The sequence below is a fragment of the Otolemur garnettii genome, unplaced genomic scaffold, assembly GCF_000181295.1.
Source record: "Otolemur garnettii isolate 467f Iridium unplaced genomic scaffold, OtoGar3 scaffold00005, whole genome shotgun sequence".
Classification (NCBI taxonomy): Eukaryota; Metazoa; Chordata; class Mammalia; order Primates; family Galagidae; genus Otolemur; species Otolemur garnettii.
In genome coordinates, this window is record NW_003852400.1 from 10,087,566 (window position 1) to 10,114,740 (window position 27,175).

The window sequence follows — 27,175 nt, forward strand, 5'->3', positions numbered from 1 at the left end:
AAATACTATTTTCAAACAGTAAAATGGTCTCTTACCACTCACACAGCATTATAAAAGGACTTTTAACTCAGTAACATGTTAAAGACGCATTTCTCTCTCAATATATTAATGGTTTGCCATGAGGGTGGTTTTGTATCCCGGGAACACTGACAATCTCTGGAGGTACTGAGTGCCGTGACTCAGGCAGGTGTGGTGCTACTGGCATCTAGTGGATAAAGGCCAACCAAACCATTAAGCATCCTGTAATACACAGAACAGCCTCCCACAGCAGAAAATTGTTAGCCCCAAATGTTGAGTGTGCCAAGGCTGAAAAATCTTGATCTATATCAAAAATATTATTACTTTTGATACATTTTCACAAGCCTACTTCCAGAAAGGATTTTCAATTCACCCTCAAAAAAGTAGCATAGTATTGAGAAAGACTGATTCCTCTAAGCCCTCACTAATATTGGGTATTAACAATCATTTTATTTGCAAACCTACTAGGTAATAATGATTTCTCATGCTTTCTAAAATTTCATTGTTTGTTCTCTTCCTAGGAAGTTTTAATGTCTTTTTTTTACTATGTTTTTGAAGATGCATTTTCTTCCTATTTCTCCTGCGTTATCACATCTTTATTGATACGTAGAGCCTTTTTATATGATGTATGAAAGACAAGCATTTTATAGGAAATACATCAAACATGTATAATACGTTTTACATATATCTTTACTTGATGCCCCAATACAAAGCCATCTTGGATTTAGACAAGTGGGTGGAAATCTCTGATCTTTACTTAGTCTTGGCTTAAAGGTGTGAGAAAAATATAAAATTTCAGATCTGTTCCAAAGTCTTTTAGGGGACTGGGGAATTTGCCGTGAGAATGAGGAGTGGCGTGTCTCTGTGTGGTCTATGAGTCTGTGCCCATGTGTGCTGATCTCTGGAGAGCATCCTCATTTGAGGATCCACACCAGACCTCCTATATTATTTACAACTCTGATAAAGGTATCGTTTTAGAGGATATATGGTATATTTAAAATGTTTAAAATGGAAAATGTACCCAACTGTACTTACAACGAGAAATAGGGCAGTAATCCCACGGAATTAGAGGATTCCCAGTGTAACACCAGGGGCCATGGGCGTCATCGTCAGGATTGCGGCAGTAATTCTTATTCAGCTTACTAGCATCTGGTTCCCAGAAGATATGGCTGCATAAACAACAAGCTTCAAACATCACAAGACGCTCACTCCATCCAAGAGAAACAAACTACTACAAGAAGATATAATCCTAGCACATTGCTCTCAATGTAGCTACAGCATACAACTTCTACTTGGGATGAGTTTTACTTATTTTCTTTGATCTCTCGGTTTTTTTTTGCTGCTGTTGTTCTTACAGTTTGAAACATATGGTCTAACTCAGAAATATGGGATGGAGCTTTGTAATTAGCATATAGAAAATGCTGAGGCATTTTATAACTTTGTTTCTATTTAATAATGACAGTGAAAGGTAAAGATGCCTCTCGCAGAAATCGCAGAAACAGAGAAACATTGTCTAAAGCAAGCAGATGGCAAAGATCACAAATAGAAACTAGGAGGAAAACACAAGCCAGCCGTGGCAGAAGTATTTGTTCACATTTCCTTCACATTTCCGATAAGTATGAAGCATGACTAGCACAATGACTATGACAAAAAACAAGCAGATATTCTGAAAATTAATAACAATGGGCTAATGAAATAATTCTAAAATTGTACCGCTGATATAGATATGAAATATGATTTTCTGACAGATAACCAACACTTCAATCTTCTAACTTATGTCTTAATTCAATGTATCACAAAAGAAAAGCAGAGACATTGTGTGGTCCTTTCTAAGACCTGCCCATTCATGGACCATCAATATTTACATTTACTTCAAGAATATTAATGAAGTCAAATTCTACATGGCCATTCTGAGGAACTCACAAAAACAGGACTTATAACTGAATTTGTCTTGTGTTATTAATTGCTACTGTGCTCAAATATGATTAATGTATCATTTTTTAAATGCAATTGCAAAGAGTTTGAATGTTGAAATTTGGACTAAATTTCCAGACCAAGGTTCATTTTCTGGAAAAAGAACAATAGCACACACCACATATAGTACTGACTGTGTGCAAAATTCTGCTGCCATCTTTACAGACACAATCATACACCAATCTCATGAGACAGACTTTAAGTTTATGTTTTATTACATTTGAGGAAACTGAAAGCCTCAGAGGTTGATTAATTTGTCTAGGGTCATATGGTTTATAAAGATAAGAAGAATGTTCTCCTTAGTTAAGTATCTCAAGAATGGAAAAGCAAGCACCCCATGTCCTCAATGCTTATTTGAAACTAGTAAATGAACAATGACAGCCCCACAGGAGAGGAAAACACAGTCAAATTCAAGAAGGGGGAAGAGGAGGAGGGAAAGGGGTTCCTTCAGGAAGCTCTCACCTACTTCACCTACTGGTACAATGTAGCTTATGTGGCACACATTTTGGGTGAAAGACTCATCTATAACTCCTACGTGGCCTAACCAATGCAAACAATGTAACCTAATTGTATATGCCCCTATAGTAATCTGAACAAAAAGACAAAAGAAAGAGTAGAGTTGGGGTTTGAACCCACGTCTATTTCAAAAGTCAAAGCTCAAAGCCACCAGCTGCACCTCCTCCTTAAACCAAAATAGTACCATGAAAGTTAATCATCAATTAACTTCTTACAAATGCTTTCCAAAAGTCAAACCTAACCTCCATGATAAGAATTATTAACAATGAGGGTCCCTAAACAAATCTATTGCATGTTTCCATTGGCAAGCTGGGAATTGTTGAAGAACTGGTACTCAGTCTCAGTCTCTGTATGCTGAGGATGAGCCCTTATTTGTGGTCCTAACTGATTTCTGTGGTGCAAATACTCCCACCATGAAAATTTCAAGCTTCCAACGTAAAAGCACCACATGAAGACTTGAGAAGAGGTGGGAAAAATCATCTCTCTCACAGGTTCATAAGAACAATCCACCCCATCCACCACTGCATATTTCTTTTTCTATTTTTTTTTTTTTTTTAAGACAGAGTCTCACTATGTTGCCCTCGGTTGAATGCTGTGGTGTCAACAGCTTGCAGCAAGCTCAGACTCCTGGGCTTAAGCCATTCTCTTGCCTCAGCCTCCACAAGTAGCTGGGACTACAGGCACCTGCCACAACATCCGACTATTTTTTTGTGTTATTGTTGTTGTTGTCATTGTTGTTTAGCTAGCCCGGGCCAGGTTTGAACCGCCAGCCTGGGTGTATGCGGTCGAGGTCCTACCACTGAGCTATGGGCGCAGCCACCACCACTGTATGTTTCCAAAAATGCTTGTAAAAATAGCAGTGGTGAAATCAGCATTTCATTTTAATCATGCCAATTCTTCTGTAAAATTGCTTAATAGAATATTTTAATTCTCAGATAAAATTTAAGTTTCTTAGCTCACTCTTAGCTTTACTAAAATTATGCTTCATTTTCGTACACTTCAGTGTTTCAGCCTTTGCACCTGTTACTTCTTCTGCCTAATGTGCTCTTCCTCTGCTCTCTCTCTTGGCCAGTTCCTACTCATCGTCAATGTCCCAGTTAATGTCCCTTCTCTTAGGAAGCCTCTGACCATCTAAGTCTGGGTAGGCACTCTCTGCATTGCTATAGCATCAGATATGCTCCCTTTCATGGTTTTCATAATACAGAATGGCGTTTCCTGTTTGCCGGCATCCATACTAGAGTGTGAGGTGCATGAGGGCAGAACTCTGCTGCTCTTTGAAGTCCTGGAGTTACAGTGTCCAATATAGTAGCTTCTCGCCATCTGTGGCTACTAAGCAATTGATGGTGGCTAGTCCAAATCAAGGGCTGCTCTAAGTATAAATATACATCAGATTTTGGACATGGAGCATGAAAGAACAGTGCAAAAGATGTCACTAATAATTTTAAATTGAATACACGTTGAAATGTTTAAGACTTTAGACATATTGGATTCAATAGAATATACTAAAATTAATTGTGCAATTTTATTGTTACTTCCTTAAAAATGACGATTAGAAAATTAAAAAGTACATTTATGATTTATAATTATGAGCTCCATCAAATTTGTACTAGAGAGCATTGCTGTAGAACTGTCAATATTTGTTTGTAAAGTAACTTAATTAAAGAATATCCACTACTGAGTATATTATGGAAGAGAATCAGGTATTTGAAGTAAGACTGAAGTGATTATCAGCCCCCAAATTCCTTTCCACATATAGAAATGTCTTCCATATAGGACTGTGGTGGTCCAGTGACATAACTCATGAGGAGCGGCCATGTTTGGGCACTTGGTCAAATGATACAATGACAGTACCCTTTTATTATTATATTATATTCTGGGATTTTCACCAATAGTCTGTTTCAGGTCACAGTAACGGGTCATACTTCATTTGTAATTTTATAAACATTGTCACTATTGCAAAGACCAGGTGAGTCCTACCTTCTTTGTCAATAAGTCCCACATAAAAATCTGGCATTCTCTAAAATATGTAGGCTTTTTCAATTTACATATACGTTCCTGTAATTATTACAAAATTGTTTGTATTAATGCTACATGAGGAACTTCTCTCTGTAAGTTTTTAGTAGTTAAGTGGGTATTTAAATTATATGTGTATATGAAAATGATCATTTATTGATTTTTCATAAACTATTACTAATAAAGGAACATAATAATCCTATAATATACACCATTCAAATACCAGATTTGCCACTTAATTATACACTATCTTATTAAGTTATGTGACTGTTTTCTCAATGTGACCATGTCCTTCTTGAAGGTTGGCACCAGAACATGTGCCTACTTTTATTTTTTTTGCAGTTTTTGGCCGGGGCTGGGTTTGAACCTGCCACCTCCGGTATATGGGGCCAGCGCCCTACTCCTTTGAGCCACAGGCACTGCCCCACATGTGCCTACATTGTTGTTGAAGTTCCCCATAGTACCAATTACTGTACAGACCACATAGTAAATGTTCAATAAATATGTGCTAACTTGAAATGTATATTTAAAAGTTTGCTACAAGGAAAGATGATGTTAAATTGAGTTGTATAGAAAAACCAGTCTAGGGGTTTTGTTAGCTTACTGTGATATGTAAAAAAATAGACAGAGCAACGTATATATGTGAATACACCATCTGTCTTTATCACCACATTCTATGTATTGAAAAAAACATTTACACACCGGTGTAAATCTTCCATGTTCTTTTCCCACATTGAACACGTTAGTCCAGATCTTGTTTTGGATAAATTGCCCATATAGTTTTTGCCATTTCCACGATAACAATCTAGACACAAAATACACAGAAAGAAGATGAGTAAATATTAGGGAGGACCAAAGAACAGTTTTTTAAAACATGGAATTATAAAACCCAACAAAAATTTACATGAAGCTCTCTGAAATCTATACAAATCAAAAAATATCTTCATCAAAATAAAGGAATATGAAAATTCAAATATTGCAAGTAATAATTTTTTTTAAATTTAAGAAGTGAGTGGCCCTTTGGGACACCAAAGAAGTGATAATTTTTAGAACAGACATATTTCCCAAATTTATGAGAAATTTCATCCCATAGAAAAGCTGCAAGACTAATACACCAGGCACATTGCTTGGGTTTTGATTTTTGTCTTCCATGATATTGACATGCTGAGTCACCCAAACCAGCTGTTTTACAGATGCTTTTTAATTTCAATTTGCCTGATTATTTTCTCATGAATAAAATCAAGTTACATTTGACAGGAAGGCTGCATCATGACATCCTGTGACATGTGCCGTCACTGGTGACACACTTGATCCCTTGCTTAAGAGGTATCAAGGAAACATCTCTCTCCATATTTAACAAACCTCCTAGTGCCAAACACATTTTCACAAAATGGCTTGGATGAACTTGCACGAATTGGTTATAACTATGCTGGTTGCCAAATGATCATTTTTCTAGCATTCCTTCATATGTTAAATATTCCTTAGTTGGCCTTCTGTATAAGAGATTTTCCTTATCCTTTTCCCCTTTCATTTAGATGTGAGAAGTGGAAGTGTTAGTACTAATAGTAGTCATTATTTAAATGTGGACTTGTGGATTCTATTTTTATTCAATATAATATAACATATTCACAATACACATTTTTATGTTCAAATTACTCCAAATTTGCCCAATGAAAGCTGATTTATCTGGCTCCTGTTTCTTACTATGTCCCATGAAGTTTTACTTTTCCTTTTTTAATTGAACAATGTGTATAATCATTGATGAAAGTGTCCATATTATTATTATTATTTTGAGAGAGAGCCTCAAGCTGTCTCCCTGGGTAGAGTGCTGTGGCATCACAGCTCACAGCAACCTCCAACTCCCGGGCTCAAGCGAGTCTCCTGCCTCTGCCTCCCAGTTACCTGCTCCCAAGGTGCCCGCCACAATGCCTGGCTATTTTTGTTTTTTTTTTGGTTGTAGCCATCATTGTTGTTTGGCAGGCCCCAGCTGGATTCGAACCCTCCACCTTTGGTATATGTGGCTGGCACCTTAGCCACTTGAGCCATAGGTGCCAAGCCAAGTGTCCATATTATTAAACAAAAGAAATGTAATAATAAATCAAGTTCTTCCAAAAATGTAAGCTGCAGTTCCAATTTACAAAGAAACACTCATCTGTATTTTCAAATAATATCAAACATTTTAAAAGTGTCTTTATCACTAAAAATGTTTAATTTTTATATGAATAAAAACCTGTAGCTTTGACTATAAAATATTATCTACAATTATACATCAACATTAAGATTATTCTTCATTTTATATTTTGTAAACCAGAGCATATTGTCGTTGGTTTTAAAACGTGTTATTTGATTATAGTAAATGATAAGCATAAATTGTAATGAAGTTGATTAAAGGAACAATTTAATCATCTATCCAGAAATCAGTTAACACAGTGAAAAATAAATATGTACAATAAGTATATTCAGTTGTCATGTGTTCATGTCCTCAGATCACATTGCAATAGTACCAGAAAGATTAGGCTTAAGTCTAAAAACTCAAATAAAAGTAGGATTTAATACAGATCAAATAGCAGTCATTACAGTACACCATGAAACTGTTTGCAAAAAGCATTAACTTGAAAAATCCAATACTTGCACACTTGAAGAATATATTGATTCAGAAAAACATTTCTCTCCCATAATGCTATCTTTCTTTTTTTCTTCATTAGGAAGGACTAAACCTTTGATTATTAGGTAGTGAATTCTGATGCAAAAAATTGTGCACCCCAGCATATCAGAGCTGCTCTGGTACATTTTTGGTTTTTACTTCTGTGTTTGGTTGTACACATTATGTGAAGATGTCTTCCCTACCAGCTCTACAGCCATCATCCTTTTATTTAAATAGGGGCTACATGCTAGTTTTTTTTTAAGTAAACCTTTGACTTTAGAATAGCTTTTGGTTTATAGGAAAGTTATGAAAATATTACAGAGTTCTCATGTGCCATGCAGTTTCTCCAGCTTTGGACGTCTCACATTAGTAGGACAGATCTGTCATAACCATTGAATTATACTCATGTGTTACTATTAATTGAAGCCTATCCTTTGTTTACATGTTCTGAGTTTGCACTCACTATCCTTTTTTTGTGTTCCAGGATTCCGGATCATACCACAGTACACTTATTTACTTGTCATGTTTTGTAAGGCTCCTATAGATATGACAATTCCTCAGACTTTTTATTTATTTTTTTGAGAGTACTGTGTCATCACAGCTCGCAGCAACCTCATACTCTTGGGCTTAAGCAATTCTCTTGCCTCAGTCTCCCAAATAGCTGGGACTACAGGTTCCTGCCACAATGCCCAGATATTTTTTCTTGCAATTTTCATTGTTGTTTAGCTGGCCCGGGCTGGGCTCGAACCCACCAGCCTCAGTGTATGTAGCTGGCGCCACAACCGCTGTGCTACGGGCACTGAACCCCTCAGACTTTTTTTTTTTTTTTCGATGAGTTGTTTATTATATGACTTCTCCCTGGATTTTTATATGCTCAAAACTCTTGATGTTGGAATTCTTTTTTCTTTTTATTAAATCATAGCTGTGTACATTAATACTATCATGGGGTACAGTGTGCTGTTTTTATGTACAATTTGAAATATTTTCATCTAACTAGTTAACATAGCCTTCATGTCATTTTCTTAGTTATTGTGTTAAGACATTTATATTCTACAATTAGAAAGATTCACATGTACCCTTATAAGATGAACCATAGGCGTAATCCCACCAATCACCCTCCCTCCACCCATCCTCCCCCCTCCCTCTCCCCTTTCCCCATATTCTTGGGCGATGATTAAGTTATAGCTTTCCTATGAAAGCTATAGATTAGTTTCATAGTAGGGCTGAGTACATGGGATATTTTTTCTTTCATTCTTGAGTTTTGAGGAGAATTGATGAGGTGTTTTGTACAATGTCCCTGAAAAGGGTTTATCTAATATTTTCCTATTCATTAGATGTGGGTTATAGTTTCTTTAAAAAAGGGGAATGTGAGTTTCTGAGCAAATTTCTTTTCCCTTTCATTTGGTACAGCTAGGCCGTGTGTTTGTGTGGGTGAGTGTGTGTATTTACATCTCATGGTTATGAGTAACTACTGATTCCTCCTAATCCAATACCACAGAATTCTTCCTCTCTTGAATTTCATTTCTCTATTTCCTTTTTCCCACAGTGAGAACTCTGATTCCAGGTAACATCTATTACTAATAGTAAATTCTTTGATTTACTACTGTTTAATAGTAAACACAACTTCATGCCTAGCTTTTGTAAAATTAACCATATCCCTAAAAACGAACCCATCTGAATCCATGGGGACTCTTCTTGTTCTTTTCCACGTTCATCACATCTACAACTACTGTGTGGTTGCACTACAGTACATCTGGGTGGTTTTGCCACTACAGAGAATGCTGAAATTAAAATAAAACAACAAACAACTTTTCACATGTTTTTGCATGTTGCTGTGGCAGTGGCATCGTCAGACCACAACCTATGTGGTTTTCTTTTTTATATTCTGATCTTTCAGAGTTTATATTCTGATCTTTTGAGTTTATTTTCAGGTAAAGTAGTGGGCATGGATTTAATTTTATTATTTTTCTAAATGATTAACATGCTGATTCATTATTTTACTTTCATAATTTACCCAGTGGTATAAACTGCCATATTTTTAATGTATCTCAATATGTATTTGGGTTTCTATCTGGACTTTTGATATTTCAAGTTATTCATGTGATAGAACTATGCTATTTTAGTTATAAAAACCTTATAAAATATTTTAATTTCTGCTAGCATTAATTATTTCTAATTGCTCCTTTTTCAAGGTTTTTGTTATCATGCGTACATGTTTATTTTTCCAAGAGAATTTTAGAATCAGATCAATTAATATCATAAAAATTATTGATGTTCATTAAAATCACATTAAATATATAGATTAGCCTAAGTAGCATTTATATATTTATGATCTTGAGTTATCATCTCAAAAAGGAATGCATTAAAGTACATTTCTGTGATTGTCAGGAGTGACTTAAAATTTTTATGGTATTAATTTTATACATTTCTTTTTAAGTTTCTTCCTATATTTCTATCAGTTTTATAGTTATAGATATACTTTTCTGTTTAAATCATCAGGCTTATATATAAATGTTAGTGATATTTGTATAGTAATTCTACCATATATAGACACACACTTAGTGAATTTTTTATTGATTCAATTCAGTCATAATACTATTATAAAATTAGCATGGAATTTTTTTACTTTGTGTTTTTTCTTTGTTTTCTTCTCTAATCACATAGAATAATACCTTCAATACAATGTTAAAGAGAAAAACAGTGTCAAATTATACTTACAAAATTAAATAGTAATGGAGAAAGTAGAAATACTTGTTTTCTCCTACTTTGACAAGAATGTTTCTAATATTTCCCCATTAACTAGGTAGTAATTTTATGATTGCTATATGTGAATATATACTCACATATATATCAATATATTTTATGGAAGCATATATGTGGGGAGTATCTGTGTGTGTGGCTATATATGGGGAGGTTAAAATATGAATATAGATATTTAGAAAGTTTCTATATAGGTCTAAACAGATATATATGGATATATGAATATGTATCACTATCTATATGTGTATATTGAAAACCCATACATTTTTATTTAATTGAATATGTTCGTGAGGATGGTGAGTTTTGCCACAGGAATTTCAGAATCTGTTGAGAATTGTCCTATGATTGTTTTTCTTACGTCCAAAATGAACTTTGCTAATGGGTTTCTAATACTGAACCACTTCTGTATTCTTAGACTAAACTCCACTCAGTCAAGATGTATTGTTTTCTTAATTTCTTTATTGGACTGTTCATGCAAATGTCACTTAAGATTTGTTTATTAAAATTCACATAAACTTACGAGATAGGTCCATAGTTAATTATTTTTTCCTGTGCTATCTTCATTGTGTTTACATATCAATATTATGCTTTCATCTAAAAATTAATTGGAAGTTTTACCATATATGGTAATTTGGCACAATTTAATAGCATTGAGGTTATATGGTCTTCAAGTGCATATGAACATGCTCTATGTCTAATGGAATCACTCTTTTACAGATTTTCCTATTTGTTTTCTAGGAGTTGGTCTGTTTATGCCTTCTTTCTCTATCAGGGTCAATTCAAGTAATTTGAATTTTCCTATTATCATTTCATTTACATTTTCAAAGTTTTATATGAGGTTGAATAAAATAACTTCATATTTACTAACTTTCCTATTTTGATCATTATTTACATCTTGCTAATTATTGTGTTATATATTTGTGGTTTCTCTCTTTCTTGATTCAGTAAGATAATTGTTTATTTTGTCAGTTTAACAAAAAGAAATCATCTTTTTGATTTATTTGTTAGTTTTAACCTATTCTTTTTTCTATCCTATAAATATCTAATTGTGTCTTAATTATTTTCTTTCTTGTGTTTCTTTTGATTTACTTCAGTCCCAAACTTTTCACACTTTGAAATTTCTATCACTCATTTTCATTATTTTATGATATTGGTATTGATATAAATGCTTAAAGTTATGGATTGTCTTCTATTTAATTGCCCTATGTGTATTTTATATAATTTATTGTTTCATTGGCATTTTAAAAATTCTGCAATTTCAGTTTTCATTTTCCTTAACTGTTATTTAATATCCAGTGGGAAAAGCATTTGCATATATGTCAATTCAGATACTGCAAGATTTGAAAAAAGATTTTCAACTCATCACACTGTATGTAGAATTTATACTATCTGTTAAGTAAAAAATATAAGAGCAACACCCTCTCATATATAATTGTGTGTAAGTTTAGATTTATATATATAACTGTAGACACATACATAACAATGAATACACAATTTATACATATATACAGGGTGTCCATTAATGAATTACTAATGAATCGCACATGCATTTTATGGACACCCCGTATAGATGTATAAAACAATGCATACCATTAGCTTAGCAGTATCATACAGTAGCATATCTGCCAGTTAAATTTCAGAGCTAAATGTTAAATAGCCTAACACTGTACCTTGGGCGTAGAAGGTCTAAGCCGTCTTCATTTTTAAATTGTCCCACAGGAAGTAATGAAAATGTCCTTGTAAGAAGAGACATTTAATTCTAACAGTGTCAATTCAAGAATTCAGATGAGTTACTTGAATTCCATAAATCTAATTTTCTCAATCTACTAGAAGAATTAATTTATCAGATAAGCCATGAACATCTGCTTCAACTCCAGAATCAAAATCTTTTATGTTCTATTACCTGAGTCTTTAGTAAGTGAGATACAAAAATATCTCCATAGACACCAAAAGCTCAGAAAACAATTATTCTTGTTTCCTTCCATCACTCACAAATTAACAGCAATTGTTCAAGTAATTGAGACAGAAACCCAGAAGATTAACTGGTACAAAACTTCCTTTAATCATTGGTCTCAACTTCATTTCCAACTGACCTTTAAAATCTGCCAAAGAATAGTGAAATTGACTGAAAAGGGCTCATCCCTTAATCCCCCTACAACTCCATTATCGGGGTTGCTCGTGAACAATGGCACTGAGGAAAAAGGTTAGAATGAAGAAGTTCATATAGGACAATAAATCTATGAAACGGAGCTTTCAATTAAGCTTGGTTTTGTAGGATGATTCCAGGCTGATCATGCCATGATCATCATGGTCATCATCACTTAAAACTTATAATTTAATTTATTTCACACAAACAAATGCCCAGATTTATTAATCTTTAATAAATGATTTATTTTTTAAATTTATTTCAATCTGACTTCACTGCTACTTTCTAAGACAGTTATCTTGCTGGCATGAACGTTTCCAAGTATGTGGTGATATACCCCAAACCCCACCACTCCACATCAGTTTTAATGCTAACACTTAGCTCCAAGTCACTCTCGTCTCTTGGATGGATAATGAAAACAACCACTTTATTGGTTCTCCTGTCTTAACCCTTGTTGAGAATAATGACTATTTTCCAGAATGCAGCCTGAGAGAGCCGGTTAAAACCGAGATCATTTCGCATAAATTCTCAGAGCCCCACAACAGAGCCCCTTCTCTTTCAGAGCAAAAGTGCAAATCATCACATTTCTGACAAGGCTGATGCAATTTTATCCAAATTGCCTCTCTAAATTCATCTCCTGCTACTTTTCTTCGTGCTCACTCTGCACCAGCCGTAGTGATGTGCTTACTTCTTTAACTTTTCAAGCTCTCTCTCATCTCATGTCCTTTGCATCTGCAGTTTTCTCTTCACAGAACTCTCTTTACACATATATATACAAGGCATATCCTGTTCGGTCACTTCTCCCAAGTCCTCCTTAAATGTTTCCCTAACAAGTCAGCTCTTCCCTGAACATTGAAACATAAAACAGCAACACCCCTCTTCTCTAACTCTGGGATATTTTTGTTCTCTACCACTTACCAAAAACTGACATGACATCCCCACCCTCATTTTTACATTGCTTTTTTTCTGTCTGCTGGACATTAGCACCATGTGGGAATTTAGTTTTGTTTAATGATGTTTCTCCAGTGCCTACCACTAAGATAACAGAGAAACAAATACATGTTGAATGAATGAATATATAAAAGAAATCCAACTTCGGACTTGGTGGCTTTGTTTGCTACCCAGCAAAAGCCATGCAACAAGAAATAAATATTTCGCCGTAAAATGTGTCCTCCCTGTAGGCATTTCCCCTGGATTTAATCATGCCCATCCTGCAAAATGTCAGCTATTACCTTGTCCACTTGACACGTCACAGTTTGGAATTTGGGTGCAGTAGCCAACGCGGATGTTTGGATCAGTGGTAAAACACCAGGGTGACTCAGCCCCATCTGGATTTCGGCAATAATTTTCTCTTAGGTCCCTATTAAGAATAAGCATGTTAATGTAAATTGACTTAAGTTTTTACATCAATGAAGTCAGTCCTAAGTTCCTAGTTTTGTGACTTAAGATAGTTATAACAATTTAGAACTCAGTATACACAACAGACACTGCCTGATTTGTTGATAAAATGCTGTCAGATGTTGTTATAGTTTTTTCCCTTCCACAGGCATGGAGTTACATGCAGACATTACTGCTTCATGAAGGACAGAAGCAGTACCACAGCAATCTTCTAACCAGTCTCAAAATTTGGACTTTCAATTAGTACCATCTCAAAACTGGCCTGTTATTTATTATATTTTTATGGCCATATATACTTCAGAAAAAAAAATCTGTCTTTAGAAGAAAGATTATTAATAGTCATTAACTACTGTCTTTTAAAATAGAAGTACAACCTATGGAAATAGCTGCCACACAGTAGCTATTTTTTCTCCCAATTCTGTGTATCTTTGATTTGTTCAATTTGCTGCATAGATATCTTTTAATTGCAAACTAGTTCCTTCTTGATTACCAAAAATCTTTATCAATATTTCTGTGAAGTTAAGGTCTGATGATAGGACAGAAATCCTAACTACAGAGTAAGCTGTAACATAGTACGTGTACATCCTTCATTTTGCCAGTATTTTAATTATAACTGTAGAGTTACTACTAATAAAAAGTCTATGCTAATGTTCTATGTGTGTAAAAGAATTTTATTAGTCTTCTAATATAATATCTTATTATAAGATTCATATTAAATGAAATGTGACTTTATTATAAATAAAATGTCTGAAATATGATCTTTAATTTTAAGTAAGCATGTACCTTCTTTTCATAGATCCCTTGCTAATAATTTAACTAAGTTACTATGTAATCTATTGGAACACAGAATTTGTATCACGTAGGTCCAATTACAAGTACTACAGTTTTATTAAAACTCAATGGACTACTAGAAACAGAGAAATTTTTAAATAAAAAGCTTATTCTTGGTCTGAGAATCAACAAATAACAGTCTATTAGTCAAAGTAGGTCCAGATATGAACTATTATTTAAGGATACTCATATGAGGACATTGACTGCCAATAGTAAGGGCAATTATATAGTAAATGCACTTAATTATAAATTATATTCAAACCTTTCACCTTCTTAAACATGAAATAGAGAAGATGAAAAAGCCTTTTATTTCCTTTAAAGCAATTTATGTTTATGTTTTAAAAAAATTATGGCAGTATAAAGGTGGGTATTAAATTTTATGCAAAATCCACACAAATTTGCAATTTTAGGTGAATAATTATTCGATTAAATTATTTGGATTGTTAATTTCAGGCAAGAAAATTAAATGAAAATCTATGGCTATCACAAGTCTTAGTTTTGGTTCCCTTTTAAAAATCTATATTTACAAGCACCTCATTAATCTAGACAAGGCAAAAATAAAAGCCAAGATTTGCTCAAATATTTTCCCTAAGGCCTCATCCTTTAGTCAAGGAAAGAATTGTTCACAATTGCTAGAGTGAACTGATGATTTTACAATTCATATAGATTCATCACCTACGTAATCTAGTGTTTTCAATGATAGTGTTTCCAAGACTGTCATTTGTAAGGAATCTCAGTAATAGGGCAAGTGATGTTTAAGGGAAATAGATCACAAACAGTAAATCATATTCCGAGGAAAATATTGAGTCCAATTTATCAGTGTTATAGCACAGCCCGAGCTTCATTTCTAGATACTTACTTTTCATCATTTTGGTCAAATAACTTAATTAAGAAAGGATGGTATAAATTCCAATAAGATATAACAGTTAAACTTTTGATAATTAAGTTTTAATTATGAAATTTGTGAATTAAGGTTTTACAATTGTTCTCTTCCTACAGGTCATGTTCTTTGGGTATCTGCACATACACAACTCATTGGATATCACCACTCGTTAAAAGTTAACAGAAAGGTATGAATGACATTGACACTGTCTCCTTTGTCCCTTTTAAGTAGTATTTTCTCCTTCTCTTTTTCTTTTTCTAGCTTGATATAGAAAGGGTCAAGATTAGAAAGTGAATTGGTGTGAATGAAACGATGGAAGTAAATCCAGAATAACAATGATACATTTCATTATTGTAAAATAATGTAAATAAAAATAGTTAGCAGATAAATATTTACTGTCTACACAAGTTACTGAATTAGCTAACACACATAGACACACAATCTCCCCTCTCCTCCAGAGAATAGGGCAACTTATGCTTATAGCTCTCCATCTTGAAAGGTTAGGCTGTCTTATTAAAAGCCAATTACATAAAGCCAGTATATGTTATTTATAGGTGCTATTTCAGCAAAGCCGCTATGAATGACACGTGTGTTATAAATTTCGAGAGCAATCATTTTATGTTCCTCATAACAAGGTGGACACTTTAAAAACACATGGCATTGTGGCTCTGTCTGTCCAACAAAAGTCAAGTGGTGAAAAAATGCAGCTATAAAGAATGCACAAAACAACTCTATAATTGATACTGAAGGAAATGATTCATCTAAACAATTGTTTTACATTCCCTACATTCAAAGATAATCCAGAAACAATGAAAACATTCATTGAAGTTTTTAAACAGAATATTTTTTATAGATCTTTAAAACTGAAAACTCGTCAGTTGAATTTTTTTGTTTTGTTTTTGAGACAGATTCTCACTTTGATGCTCAGGATGGACTACAGAGACATGATCACAGTTCACAGCAACCCCCAAGTCCCAGGCTCAAGCAATCCTCCTGTCTTCCACATAGCTAAGACTATAGGACTGTGCCACCATGCCTGGCTAATATTTTTCTTCTTTATGTAGAGACAGGGGCCTCACTCTGTTGATAAGGCTACTCTTGAATTTCTGGCCTCAAGTGATCCTTCCACCTTGGCCTCCCAAAGTGTTGGGATTATAAGTGTGAGCTCACAGAGCTGGCCCAGTTTAAAGTGTTGACTGAAATCAAGGTGGGCCTCTTGTTGTAAAAGGAAAAAATGTGTAATTTCCCCCAAAGCTAGTCAGAAAAATTAAGAAAGCTCTAGTTTGAAGCATGCCTGGCTAGCATTCCTATTAATTGATTTATTAAATAAACCTGCATGGGCAAAGCAGTGATCAGAAACTAAGAATATGTCTCTCAAAGCATAGCAAATCAGCTCTCTGAATCAGAATCACCTAGAAATCACATTTAATAATCATATCTATTAAAATGCATACTGGAGGGCAAAATCCCAGAACTAAGGGATCAGTATCTCTGGATGGAGGAAAAAAATCTGCCTTTTAACTCTTGATTGTCACAGAGCACACTAAAATTTGAGGATGGCTAACACAAAAATTAGTGAAAGGTAATCACTTTAACCTCATTTCCCTCCAGATCTGCAGGAATTTATAGCAGTTGCCTCCTTTACTCACTTGCACTTGAAATTTTCAGGAGTTATGTCATGCTGGTGAGGATACTGAGAATCCCATCGCTGACATGGAATCCCATTCCAAATGGTATTGATGGTGCCCCTGTAACCTTCTCCTTGACCTTGAATGCATTCAGTTGTTTCCATAGGGACATCAGTGTCATTCACAGGACTGTGAGCTGTTGGTAAAAAGAAACATAAACACATTCTTTGAACATGTCATTGACCTCTCAGAATTCATTGTCATTTGTATTAGCAAGATTTTTCTGCCAGTTACAAGTTTTATGATAAGTGAATAGAATAAGAAATGTAAGCTAACATTATTATCTCCATTCCAATTTTTTTTCATTTAAACCCTAAATTAGTATATTTTTGAAAAATTCTGTGAAAGTCATTTTAATTCAACATATGTAACTAATATATGCTGAATTTATAGCGTTTCTGAAATGACTAGATGGAGGTCGCTATGGAAGTTTTGAGACCGACTATGTTATGGTCCATTAGTTCACTTCCAAAAGTACAGTCGACAGTAGCATCCTTTCGGATCCCCCGAAAGTGTCCACTTGCTGGGCTTGTCAGTGTCCTGGGAGGCCTCATTTGTCTCTGTCCATGCAGCATGCAGTTGGTGTCAGCTGTGGAGCTGGGAAAAGAGCACTTTCACACAATGATTTTCTATAATTTTAAAAGTGGGTTAAAGGAGTCTCAAAGCCTTAAGCTTTTGAAATGGGCTTTTGGGGACCTTACTCCCTCCTGTGCAACAATTTTTCAGTGGTTTTACAAATGTAGACAAGGCTGACCTTCAGTGAAAGAAAAGGAGAAAAGTGGGAGTCTGGCAACCACGGTGATCGAGGAGAACATCAGTGCTGTGGAAAAGATGGTTCTCAAAAAAAAATTTGAGAGACTTTTAAGGACATTGAAGTGGCACCATGGACTGGATCACCAGCAATGTCCAAAATCCTGCATCATGATCTTTGAGTCGGGAAAGTTGCATCATGATGAGTGCCTCACACTTTGATAGATGAACAAAAGCTCATTGCATTGAATGTTGTGAAGAAATGCTGGTGGGGTCCGAGGGAGGCAAGTCTACACACATTTCTGACATCTGTACTGGTGATGAATCCTGGATTTACTAGTTTGATCCAGAGAATAATCAGCAGTTGACAATGTGGATTTTTCTTGATGAAACACCAACACAAGTGCAGTGGCCCCCAAGAGTCAGAAAGAAAATCATGGCCACTCTTTTCCCCAAAAGAGGTCAGGTTGTACCTGTTCCTCTGGGGGAACAAAGGACTGTCACTGCTCAGTAGTACACAGCAGTGTGTCTACCAACAGTTTTAGGGAAGCTTCAAAAACAAGGGCCCAGGACAGGACCACAGGGCACCATCTTCCACCATGACATTGTATCCACCCCACACAGCCAACATCAGCACTCGGTTCCTGGAGTCCACAGAGGTTAAACTTATAACTCCTCCACCCTACAATCTTGTCCCTGTCCTATGTAATTATTTCCTAGGCCTACAGTAAAAAATTGCATGCACCAAAGGGTCTCCAACCCTGCAGAAGCTGTTCACCCCTATGAAAGTGAGCTCGGAACACTTGAAGAAAATGAGTGGAAAGAGTGTTTTCAAAGATAGTTTATAAGAATGCAAAAGTGCACAGAATATCATGGAGATTATTTTGAGAGAATACAATATTCAAAATGATCTTATGTTTCTTAACTTTTGTGTATCTCAAATCTTTCATAGTATCTCTCATATAATTATCCTTAAAATCAAGTAGTTCAAATATATACAAAGGGGACGTAATGACATGAATCATGACTTTCCACCAATATGATAAATATATCTGAGATGATCTATTAAATGCTTTTTAAAATCATCTTATTAAAAGTAAGCAACATATCATTTGCTCCTAAGGAAGATCTATTTTCTGCTTTTTTCCCTAGTTCAACTTCAATGCTTATCACACATCTTGAAGACCATGAAATCCTCAGGAACTAAGTTTTAAAAGGACAAAAAATTAAAAATTTTAATCACAATTTGTACTCTCTTTTTTTGTGTTTAATGTTCGCTCAATCAAAATAGCTACTTACATAATATTCTGGAGTAACAATAAAATACCTTCTCAAAATAAACCTGAGAATGTCTATGGTGTGATGAAGTCAGGGTCAGCCCTGCGGTTATAGTCTAACTGGTCATTCAAGATGCCTCTGGGTGAGACTCAAGATGGCACCCTGGCAGACAGCTTAAGATTTGAATAAATTTCTTTGATTTATCCCATTATGGAATTAGAGGTACTACCTCTACAAAGGAGAGGCCAAAATTAGACATGCCTTCAGAAGCTAGAGATGCCTATGAAAATTTCTATATTTGATAGTGAAAATTTTTCTGAAACTTCATTAGCATATTCTAGAGCAGTTACTATAAACTTATCTTAAAGAGTCACTAAATATTCAATTAAAAAACCAAAAGCATGTTAAAACTGTTAAATAAAAAAATAAAAATTTTATACTTGCATTTAATTAAATAAATTGTTATTTAATAGTTTCTAATTTTGAGGTAGGAAAATAGGAACTTCTGGAATTTCTAAAATTACAGAATACAAAGAATAGCTGCAAATTAATAAAAATCCAGTACTTTACCAAATCAATATAACTTTTCATTAGGCTTTATCAAGATGTAAAAACATAAATACCTTTATTATCGTTTGCCTTTTATTTTAATAAGTATCTATAACTTTTTTTTTTTTTTTTTTTTACAATTTTTGGCCGGGGCCGGGTTTGAACCTGCCACCTCCAGCATATGGGACCGGCGCCCTACTCCTTTGAGCCACAGGTGCCACCCAGGTATCTATAACTTTAAAATATATAACCTTAAATAAATTGAAAGTTGTACTTTTTCTTGTATGTTTAATTCATTTGGAAATAGTTTCTGTGATTTTTACCATAGCCCAGCAGTATCCAGCCAGTATTTTAATTTAACTTCAACATACCCTCTAAAGTTATTACCTTATATTTGTCCCTTTTGACATTCAGCTGCTAAAAGTGACCTCATAAACAAAAACTACATAATTCTGGTGGCAAGGTACGGAATGAATAACACAGGCGAATAAAGATATATTAGCACAAGAGGTAACGAAAGAGTTTTCACCAATAAATAAGAGTTATTATGAGACTCCATGAAGCTGTTTAATAAATATTATATGATGAGGACCACGATGAATGATTTTTCCATAGACTATTTCATGGTGATATAAATGTTTGATCTTTGTGGCTCACAGAGTCACTATTCAAACATAATGAATTATTCCTGAAAGGCAGTAAAATAAACCTCTTCTGCTACCCTATTATATAAATATCAAAACCGGGTGCAAAAACAAAACAAATGTTTCATGACAATTGCTTTGGAAAGAGCGATTAAATGTTGGGAAAGCCATTCCTGTGCATTTAATACTTTAACATGGAACCTGAGTAAAGGAAGGTTTTCAAGAGTCTCCCGTGGTTAAACTAAGCATCAACGAAGCACAGAAAACATCGCCAAATACTGGCAGAAGCTGATCAAGTTTAGACAAAGCAACAGGTTTTTATAAATACAGCATCTCCGCATACACAAATATTATTTTTGAAGTATGTCTACCAAGTTCACACTGAAAATACCAGGAACTCTTCTGAGAGTTTCTTACAAATAAAACATTTTGCCAGGGGCCTCACTCATGGCCCCTCTTTGGAAGCAGATGCAAAGATATTTATAAAATCCTCCATGGTCTATGAGTGAAGGAATGTTTGCTTTTGATGACTGACACAAAGTTTTCTGTTTGAAAATGCTCTAAGGAAAACAACACTGGGTATTGAATTTTTTCACTGTCTTGTTAGGCATGATCAAATACAAACTGGTGCCTTTTAGAATATTGATTTCACTTTGCTGGTGTGGATGCGCTGTGATCTGATTGCTATAATATTTCGATGGGAGTTGTTAGATTTGAATGGATTTTTTTGAGCAAAAGAGCATTAACTATTTCTAATTCTTGACAAAAGCATCTTGCCTTTTAACAAAAAGAGACCAGAAGAAAAAGATCACAAATAAAAAATCTGATGAATTGTCTCTATGAAGGGTGAGCCAAAGAGAAAGCTATGACCTGGACACATGACCTGGACAGAGAGCTGTGAGTGGCAGCTGGAGTGGGGAACACACAAGTATATTTCATATATACCTTATTTATATATTGCATATATAATATGTATTTTATGTGTATATATTTTATATAAAGAGTCACACTCAAGGCTGTGCAGTTTTTATATGAAACGATGAGTAAATCCTTATGTAAATCCTTACATTTACTCATCATTCATACAAAGAAAGTCCAGATTTTCCAGTAGAAACAGTATATTGCTATTGTTTTTCCTATCGCTAAGAACAAGATGCCTCACAGGGCAGTAGACTGTGATATAAATGTTTGATCTTTACTGCTCACATATCACTATTCAAACAAAATAAATTATCTTTTGGACTAGTTCAACCCGCTGCCTCTCCCTGCTACTGAGGAGAACTGAAACATAGGATTTACTTTACGGTGATCCCTGGCAATTGAGAACAGTGAGTAAAGCCACTCTCCCATCAACAGTACTGTGCTCTTGGGCCACAAAGGGCAGTCTCAGGCTCACTGTAAACTTCCAGAGCTCCATGTTTTAAAGTTGACATGGGAAAGTACTAAAGACCTCCAAAGTACAAACCTCAAATTGCTTGCACGTTTGCTTTCCATGTGAAGCCAGGATTCGTATCTGAAACTTTCCCCTGGACTTGATCCAAGCCTTTTCTGGTACAAAATACTCAGGAGACAAGACTTTCATGAAAGGTCTTCAATTCTATAGTCTTTCCCTTAGAAGATGACTTGGAAAAGTATAAAAATTTTTCCCCTGACAAAGGGTATTGATAGCATTGTTTTTTCCTGACTCAGAATACAAGATTTTATTTTTCTGGATCTCTAGTCTTGGCCTTGGATAAATTAATAAAATTCAAGGAAACAATCAGCTTTCTTTGAAAAAGAAAACAATTTGTTAAAATTATTTTTCCAACATACAAACATGCTGAATTTTAAGAGATGACAGCATTCTCTTAAAACAATGCCAATGTTCATGGGTTACTAAGAGGAAAGAGATTTGATATGTGTTACCAATGGCAACATACCTGCTCATACTGCTATTACAAAACACCACAGACTTGGTGATTTAAACAATAGTAATTTATGTCCTCACAGTTCTGGAAGGCGGGAAGTTCAAGACCAAAGAACCAGCCAATTTTGTTCCTAAGGAGGGCTCTCTTCCTGCCTTGCAGAGGGCTGCCTTCTTGCTGTACGTAGCATCATCACAGGATGAAGAGACAGAGATCTCTTCCTTCCTCTTATAAAACCACATCCTCCCAGATTAGGGCCCACTTTTATGATTTTATTTAAGATCAATTATCTCTTAAAAATTCCTATATCCAAATGTAGTTGAAATGGGGTTTACGGTTTCAACACATGAATTGGGGTATGGATACAATTCAGTCCATAACAATATTTTGAATAGAAATCTTAGATATCGATGATCTATGTAGGTCTCATTTATAAAAAGGCTCCTCACACCTAAGTACAGTAGTTCCTCCTTAGCCAAGGTCTTGCTTTCTCCCATTTCAGTCACTCACAGTCAACTATGGTCCAAAAATATTTGATAGAAAATTCTAGAAGTAGATAATTCATAAGTTTAAAATTGTACATCATTGTGCAATTGCATTCTTCTTGCTTGGGATAAGAATCATCCCTTTACCCAGATATTCAACTCGTCTCTGCTGCTGGCCTATTAATTACTTAGTTATTATTTATTAGTCTTAATTATCAGATTACCTATCAGGTTATCTCAGTACCTGTATTAAAGTCACCCTTTATTCTATGTAATAATGGCCCCCAAACACAATAATAGTGATGCTAGCGTATTGTTATAATTATTCTATTTTATTATTGCTGTTATTAATCTCTTACTCTGCCTAATTTATAAATTGAATTTTATCATAGCTATGTATGTATAAGAGACAGCTTAGCATACATAGGGTTAGATACTATGCACTGTTTTCAGCACCCATCATATGTATAAGAGACAGCTTAGCATACATAGGCTTAGATACTATCCACTGTTTTCAACACCCATCGTGGGCATTGGCATGTATCCCCAGCAGTCTGCAGGTGCACCCTGGTTAGTGGGCTCTACTGTGGCCACATCAGCCTCACATGTTCTAACACACAGCAAAAGACTAATATATACAGATATCTAAAAACATGAAGAAAATGGTAAAGGTGGAGAAAAATAGAAGAAAAGTAAGACAAGATCTGTCTATTTGGGTGGTAAAAGAAAAGCCATTAATGGGTAGATTGCTTGAGCACAGGAGTTCCAAACCAGCCTGAGCAATAGCGAGAGCCTGTGTCTACTAAAAATAGAAAAAACTAGCCAGGTGTTTTGGAGGGTGCCTGTAGCCCCAGCTACATAGAGGCTGAGGCAAAAGATCATGTGAGCCTGAGTTTGAGGTTGCTGTGGGCTATGATGCCACAGTGCCAGGGCACTCTACCCAGGGTGATAGAATGAGATTATGTCTAAAGAACAAAACAAAATACAACAAAACAAACAAAACGCCATCAGCAACGAATGAACAAACATAACTAGTCCTGGGAAGGATGAAACTTGAAATGATGGAAAGAACGTAAAAAGCAAATCTTCTTGGTCAGTACTGTCTGAAAAACACGACGTTTTTCTGTTAAAATAAAGAAGCATAGACGAAATGACAGGAGGTATAAAAACAAAATTAAGAACTACTACTTTCAGGAAAGTGCCATTCATTCTTTCAACAGACATATGCTGATCTCCTGCAATGGGCATGCAGTGTGGTCAGCACGAGGCCATAAAAAGCCGGCACAGTCATTCCTCTGTTGGGGCTTACAACCTTCAGTAGAGAAAGCTTTTAACTCCCCCCCCCCAAAAAAAATTCAAAATAAATGTAAATTCAAGACTCTGAGAAGTACAGACTTGTAGGAGGAGAGGTTTATGGGGCTATGAATACGTACGAAGGGACATGAACAGGGGTTTGACTATGTCAGGAGTTCACACGAATGATAAAGTGAGAAATGATGACAGTTGACATTTGAATGATGAGTCAGCTGTCAACAGGTGGAGAGACAGAAAGAAGAGACAATGGATAGGATGTGGTGACAATGGATAGGATGTGGTGACAGATGAATCCAGGAGTGATGGAAAACGCCATTTCTAGAATTATTCTATGCTTTTGGATCCTAAATTGGATGGGCTTCTCAATCATTCAGAGGAGAGTTTAAAAAGCAGAGTAGAGTTGGAGACTGTTCTCTTTACTGAAGTATCACCAGAACAGAAAAGCGAGTATCCAGTGCATCCAATACTAATACGAAGCCAGTGAGTGAACTAATACACACTCACACAGGAGGAAAACTCCATTTAACTCAGTCTGGGGCGAGAAAGAGGGAAGGAAGGGAAGGGAGGAGGGAAGGGCATTGGTTGCTCTCATTTACTGGGCACCATGTAAGGGTATAAGGCACACCTCCTGGGTGAAGGGTACACTACAACAGGGGCCTTACCGAACAAAGGCAAACATTGTAACCTAATCTTTGTATCTTTATATTAATCTGAAATAAAAATAAATAAATAAAATCCGAAAAAAGGGGCATGTAAGTATACTGTGACTATTGGTCAAAATCTGATTTTTTATTTAATAAAAATAAAAATTTAAAAATTCCAACTAGGCCTCTTTCCTACAGAAGTAAAAAAGAAAATCAGAAAAAAAAAAAAAGAGAGAGAGAGAGAATGATAGAAGAGGGAAGTTGCTGGTGGTGAGGGCCTAAAGACAGCAAGAATAGTCTGCAGGTGCCCCCGGGTTAGTGGGCTCTGTGGTGGCCACATCAGCCTCACAGGTCCTCACACACAGCCAAAGTCGCTCTCAGAAGGATTATAGAAAGGTCTCCTGAGGTTCCTGAAAGCCTTTCTGGGGTCCAAGAAAACAAAACTACAGTGGGTGTCACAAAATGTATACATACTTTAAGAAAGGAAAAAATGATTAAAATTATAATGCTGTATACAGGGTGGATGTAACTTTTGAGTGCAATTTACTATGTTAAACTAAGATAGAAGCTTAGAAGCAAAGGAGAAGGCCAAAATCATCCAGGTTTGGAACAAATAAAAGGAACTGAGAACAGTATTTAAACTTTGGCTCTGAAAGATGTAAACATCCTATTATCAAAGCAGTGTCATATTTTGATTTACAGGTTTGTGTTAAAACTCAGAAATTTCAATATTATTATAGCCCTCAGCCTATTTTGTTCACATCTGTATCTCCAGCATCTAGAAAATTGTTTTGACATAATAGCTACTCAGTAAATATTGAATACATGTTAGGGTGAGGAGGGCAACAACTCTCTGTTCTCACTGGGATTGCCCATGTCCAAGGCTCTTGCTATTCCCCCTCGCTTATGACTTTCCATGACCTTCTAGGGAAGAATGAACTTAGATGAATGAACTTAGATAAATACAGACACCAGCATGGAATGAGTTTATGGCTATTTTAGCTGAATTAATAAATGTCTTAATATTTCTACTTTAATTTCTAATTCACATAGCCCATACAGAACATATATGCAGAAGTCACTTGTTATCTTTCTCCTCGAATTAATAGCTCTCTCCTATATGTATATTATCTACCGAGTAACTTGGGACATATTTCAGACTTCTCTCTTTCCCTACGTCATTCCCTAATATATCCAATTTATCATTATAGGCTGTGCACAGTACCCTTTTAACATTGTTCACACCCTTCCCTCATCTTATTTTCCTCACTGTTTAACTGCCTTCATTCACACTCATTATTTCTTAACGGCCTGTAGTTTATATATTTTATGTTGAAGAGTCTTTTATTCCTCACCTCGTCATCCTTCTCTGAAAGATTTTTATACATTGAAATTATGTTGTTAAATTCCTGTGACTAGAGAGTTCTGAGATAAATATACACATACATTAATACATACACACACACAGACATATATACATATATGTATTCTGGACAGAGCCACAGTTGTTAGTAGTCCACATAAATCATAACCAGCATGAATATATGTTTGACGTATTTTCAAAATCTCTTTATTTATTGTCCTGGGTCTTTAAACCCTGGGCGATACACTACAGTAAAATTTAGGAGGGAAGGGAAGTCTACCTTTCTTTAGTAAATTCAGAACGGGCAGCAGTGAATGAGAAGGTAGGGGTGTGGGAACTGGCCTGATTTCTGAAGGGCACGTACATCTGAGGCCATCTTTCTTTGGGGAAGAATTTATCTGGAAGTAGAAGAGCTGGAATTTGAAATTCTTAAGCTGTCCATGCCAAAGAACCCCAAGAGTGTCTTTATGTTTTGCTGGATTTCATGGACATCTGTTTGGAAATCACTATTTCTGATCACAAATGAAATAAAATCACTTAATTTTTCAGTGTTTCTCATGGTAGCTGAGTGACCTACTCTTGGATCCTATGTGATCTGCCTCGCTCATCTTCTTCCCATTTTTCTGTTTCTGCCCCATCTCCTTCCCATATCAACCCACTTACCAGGTCTGGAATCCTGCACACCAATGCTACTCACACATACTAACACTTCTCCATGCATGCCTTTGAACTGTTCTTCACTGGCCTAATCATTGTCATTTTGTAGAACTAAAATACAAATTATTAATACTAGATGGAAAGCTACCTTTCTGTAGGTAGTAAATACATGCTGGCTATTATAATTTTCTATGACAGCTATTATACAATGAAACGAGTTTAAAAATCCCCTTTCAACTAAGACAGTAAGTGACACAATCAAATTATTCTGTTTTTCAAACATATCAAAAACCAAGAATGAGTCTAGTTGGTCCCAACGAAGAGATCACTAGGAAGTTGGCCGAGAAATTTAACTATCCAAATAAAAAGTGTTAATCGATTATCTGCTACAACCAGTGCAAGCAAATATGTTTACTGCCTTTAAGATCTCCACTCACTGGTGTATACACATTGTATTAATCCCTTCCCTTGATTATAGATGAAACTTTTGATATGGTGGGTCACTTGCAATTAGGTTATGCTTTACAACAAATGTGAAGAGGTGTTGCATATGCAATTAAAGTCCTTAATTAGTTGACTTTAAGGGAATTAAAAGGAAGATAGACATAGGTGGGACTGACCTAATCAGGTGAGCTGTTCAAAAGCAGGTCTAGAGTAGGGTCACCAGATTTTAACATTGGTAAAGCGGGACAACATGGGGAGGGAGGGGCAAGGGG

The 27,175-nt window shown here is 35.4% G+C and overlaps 1 protein-coding gene across 2 annotated transcripts in view; it reads right to left on the reverse strand.

Annotated features, from left to right (window-relative positions):
- The window catches only part of HGF (hepatocyte growth factor), a 71,664-nt gene that overhangs the window by 13,554 nt on the left and 30,935 nt on the right, over positions 1-27,175 (reverse strand). For both annotated transcript variants that reach the window (XM_003782626.3, XM_012812649.2), the window contains 4 exons: positions 16,833-17,007; positions 13,304-13,431; positions 5,224-5,326; positions 1,054-1,187 (listed from right to left, as the gene is read on the reverse strand). In XM_003782626.3, coding sequence (XP_003782674.1) covers positions 1,054-1,187; positions 5,224-5,326; positions 13,304-13,431; positions 16,833-17,007 — 540 coding nt within the window. The remainder of the gene's footprint in view (positions 1-1,053; positions 1,188-5,223; positions 5,327-13,303; positions 13,432-16,832; positions 17,008-27,175) is intronic.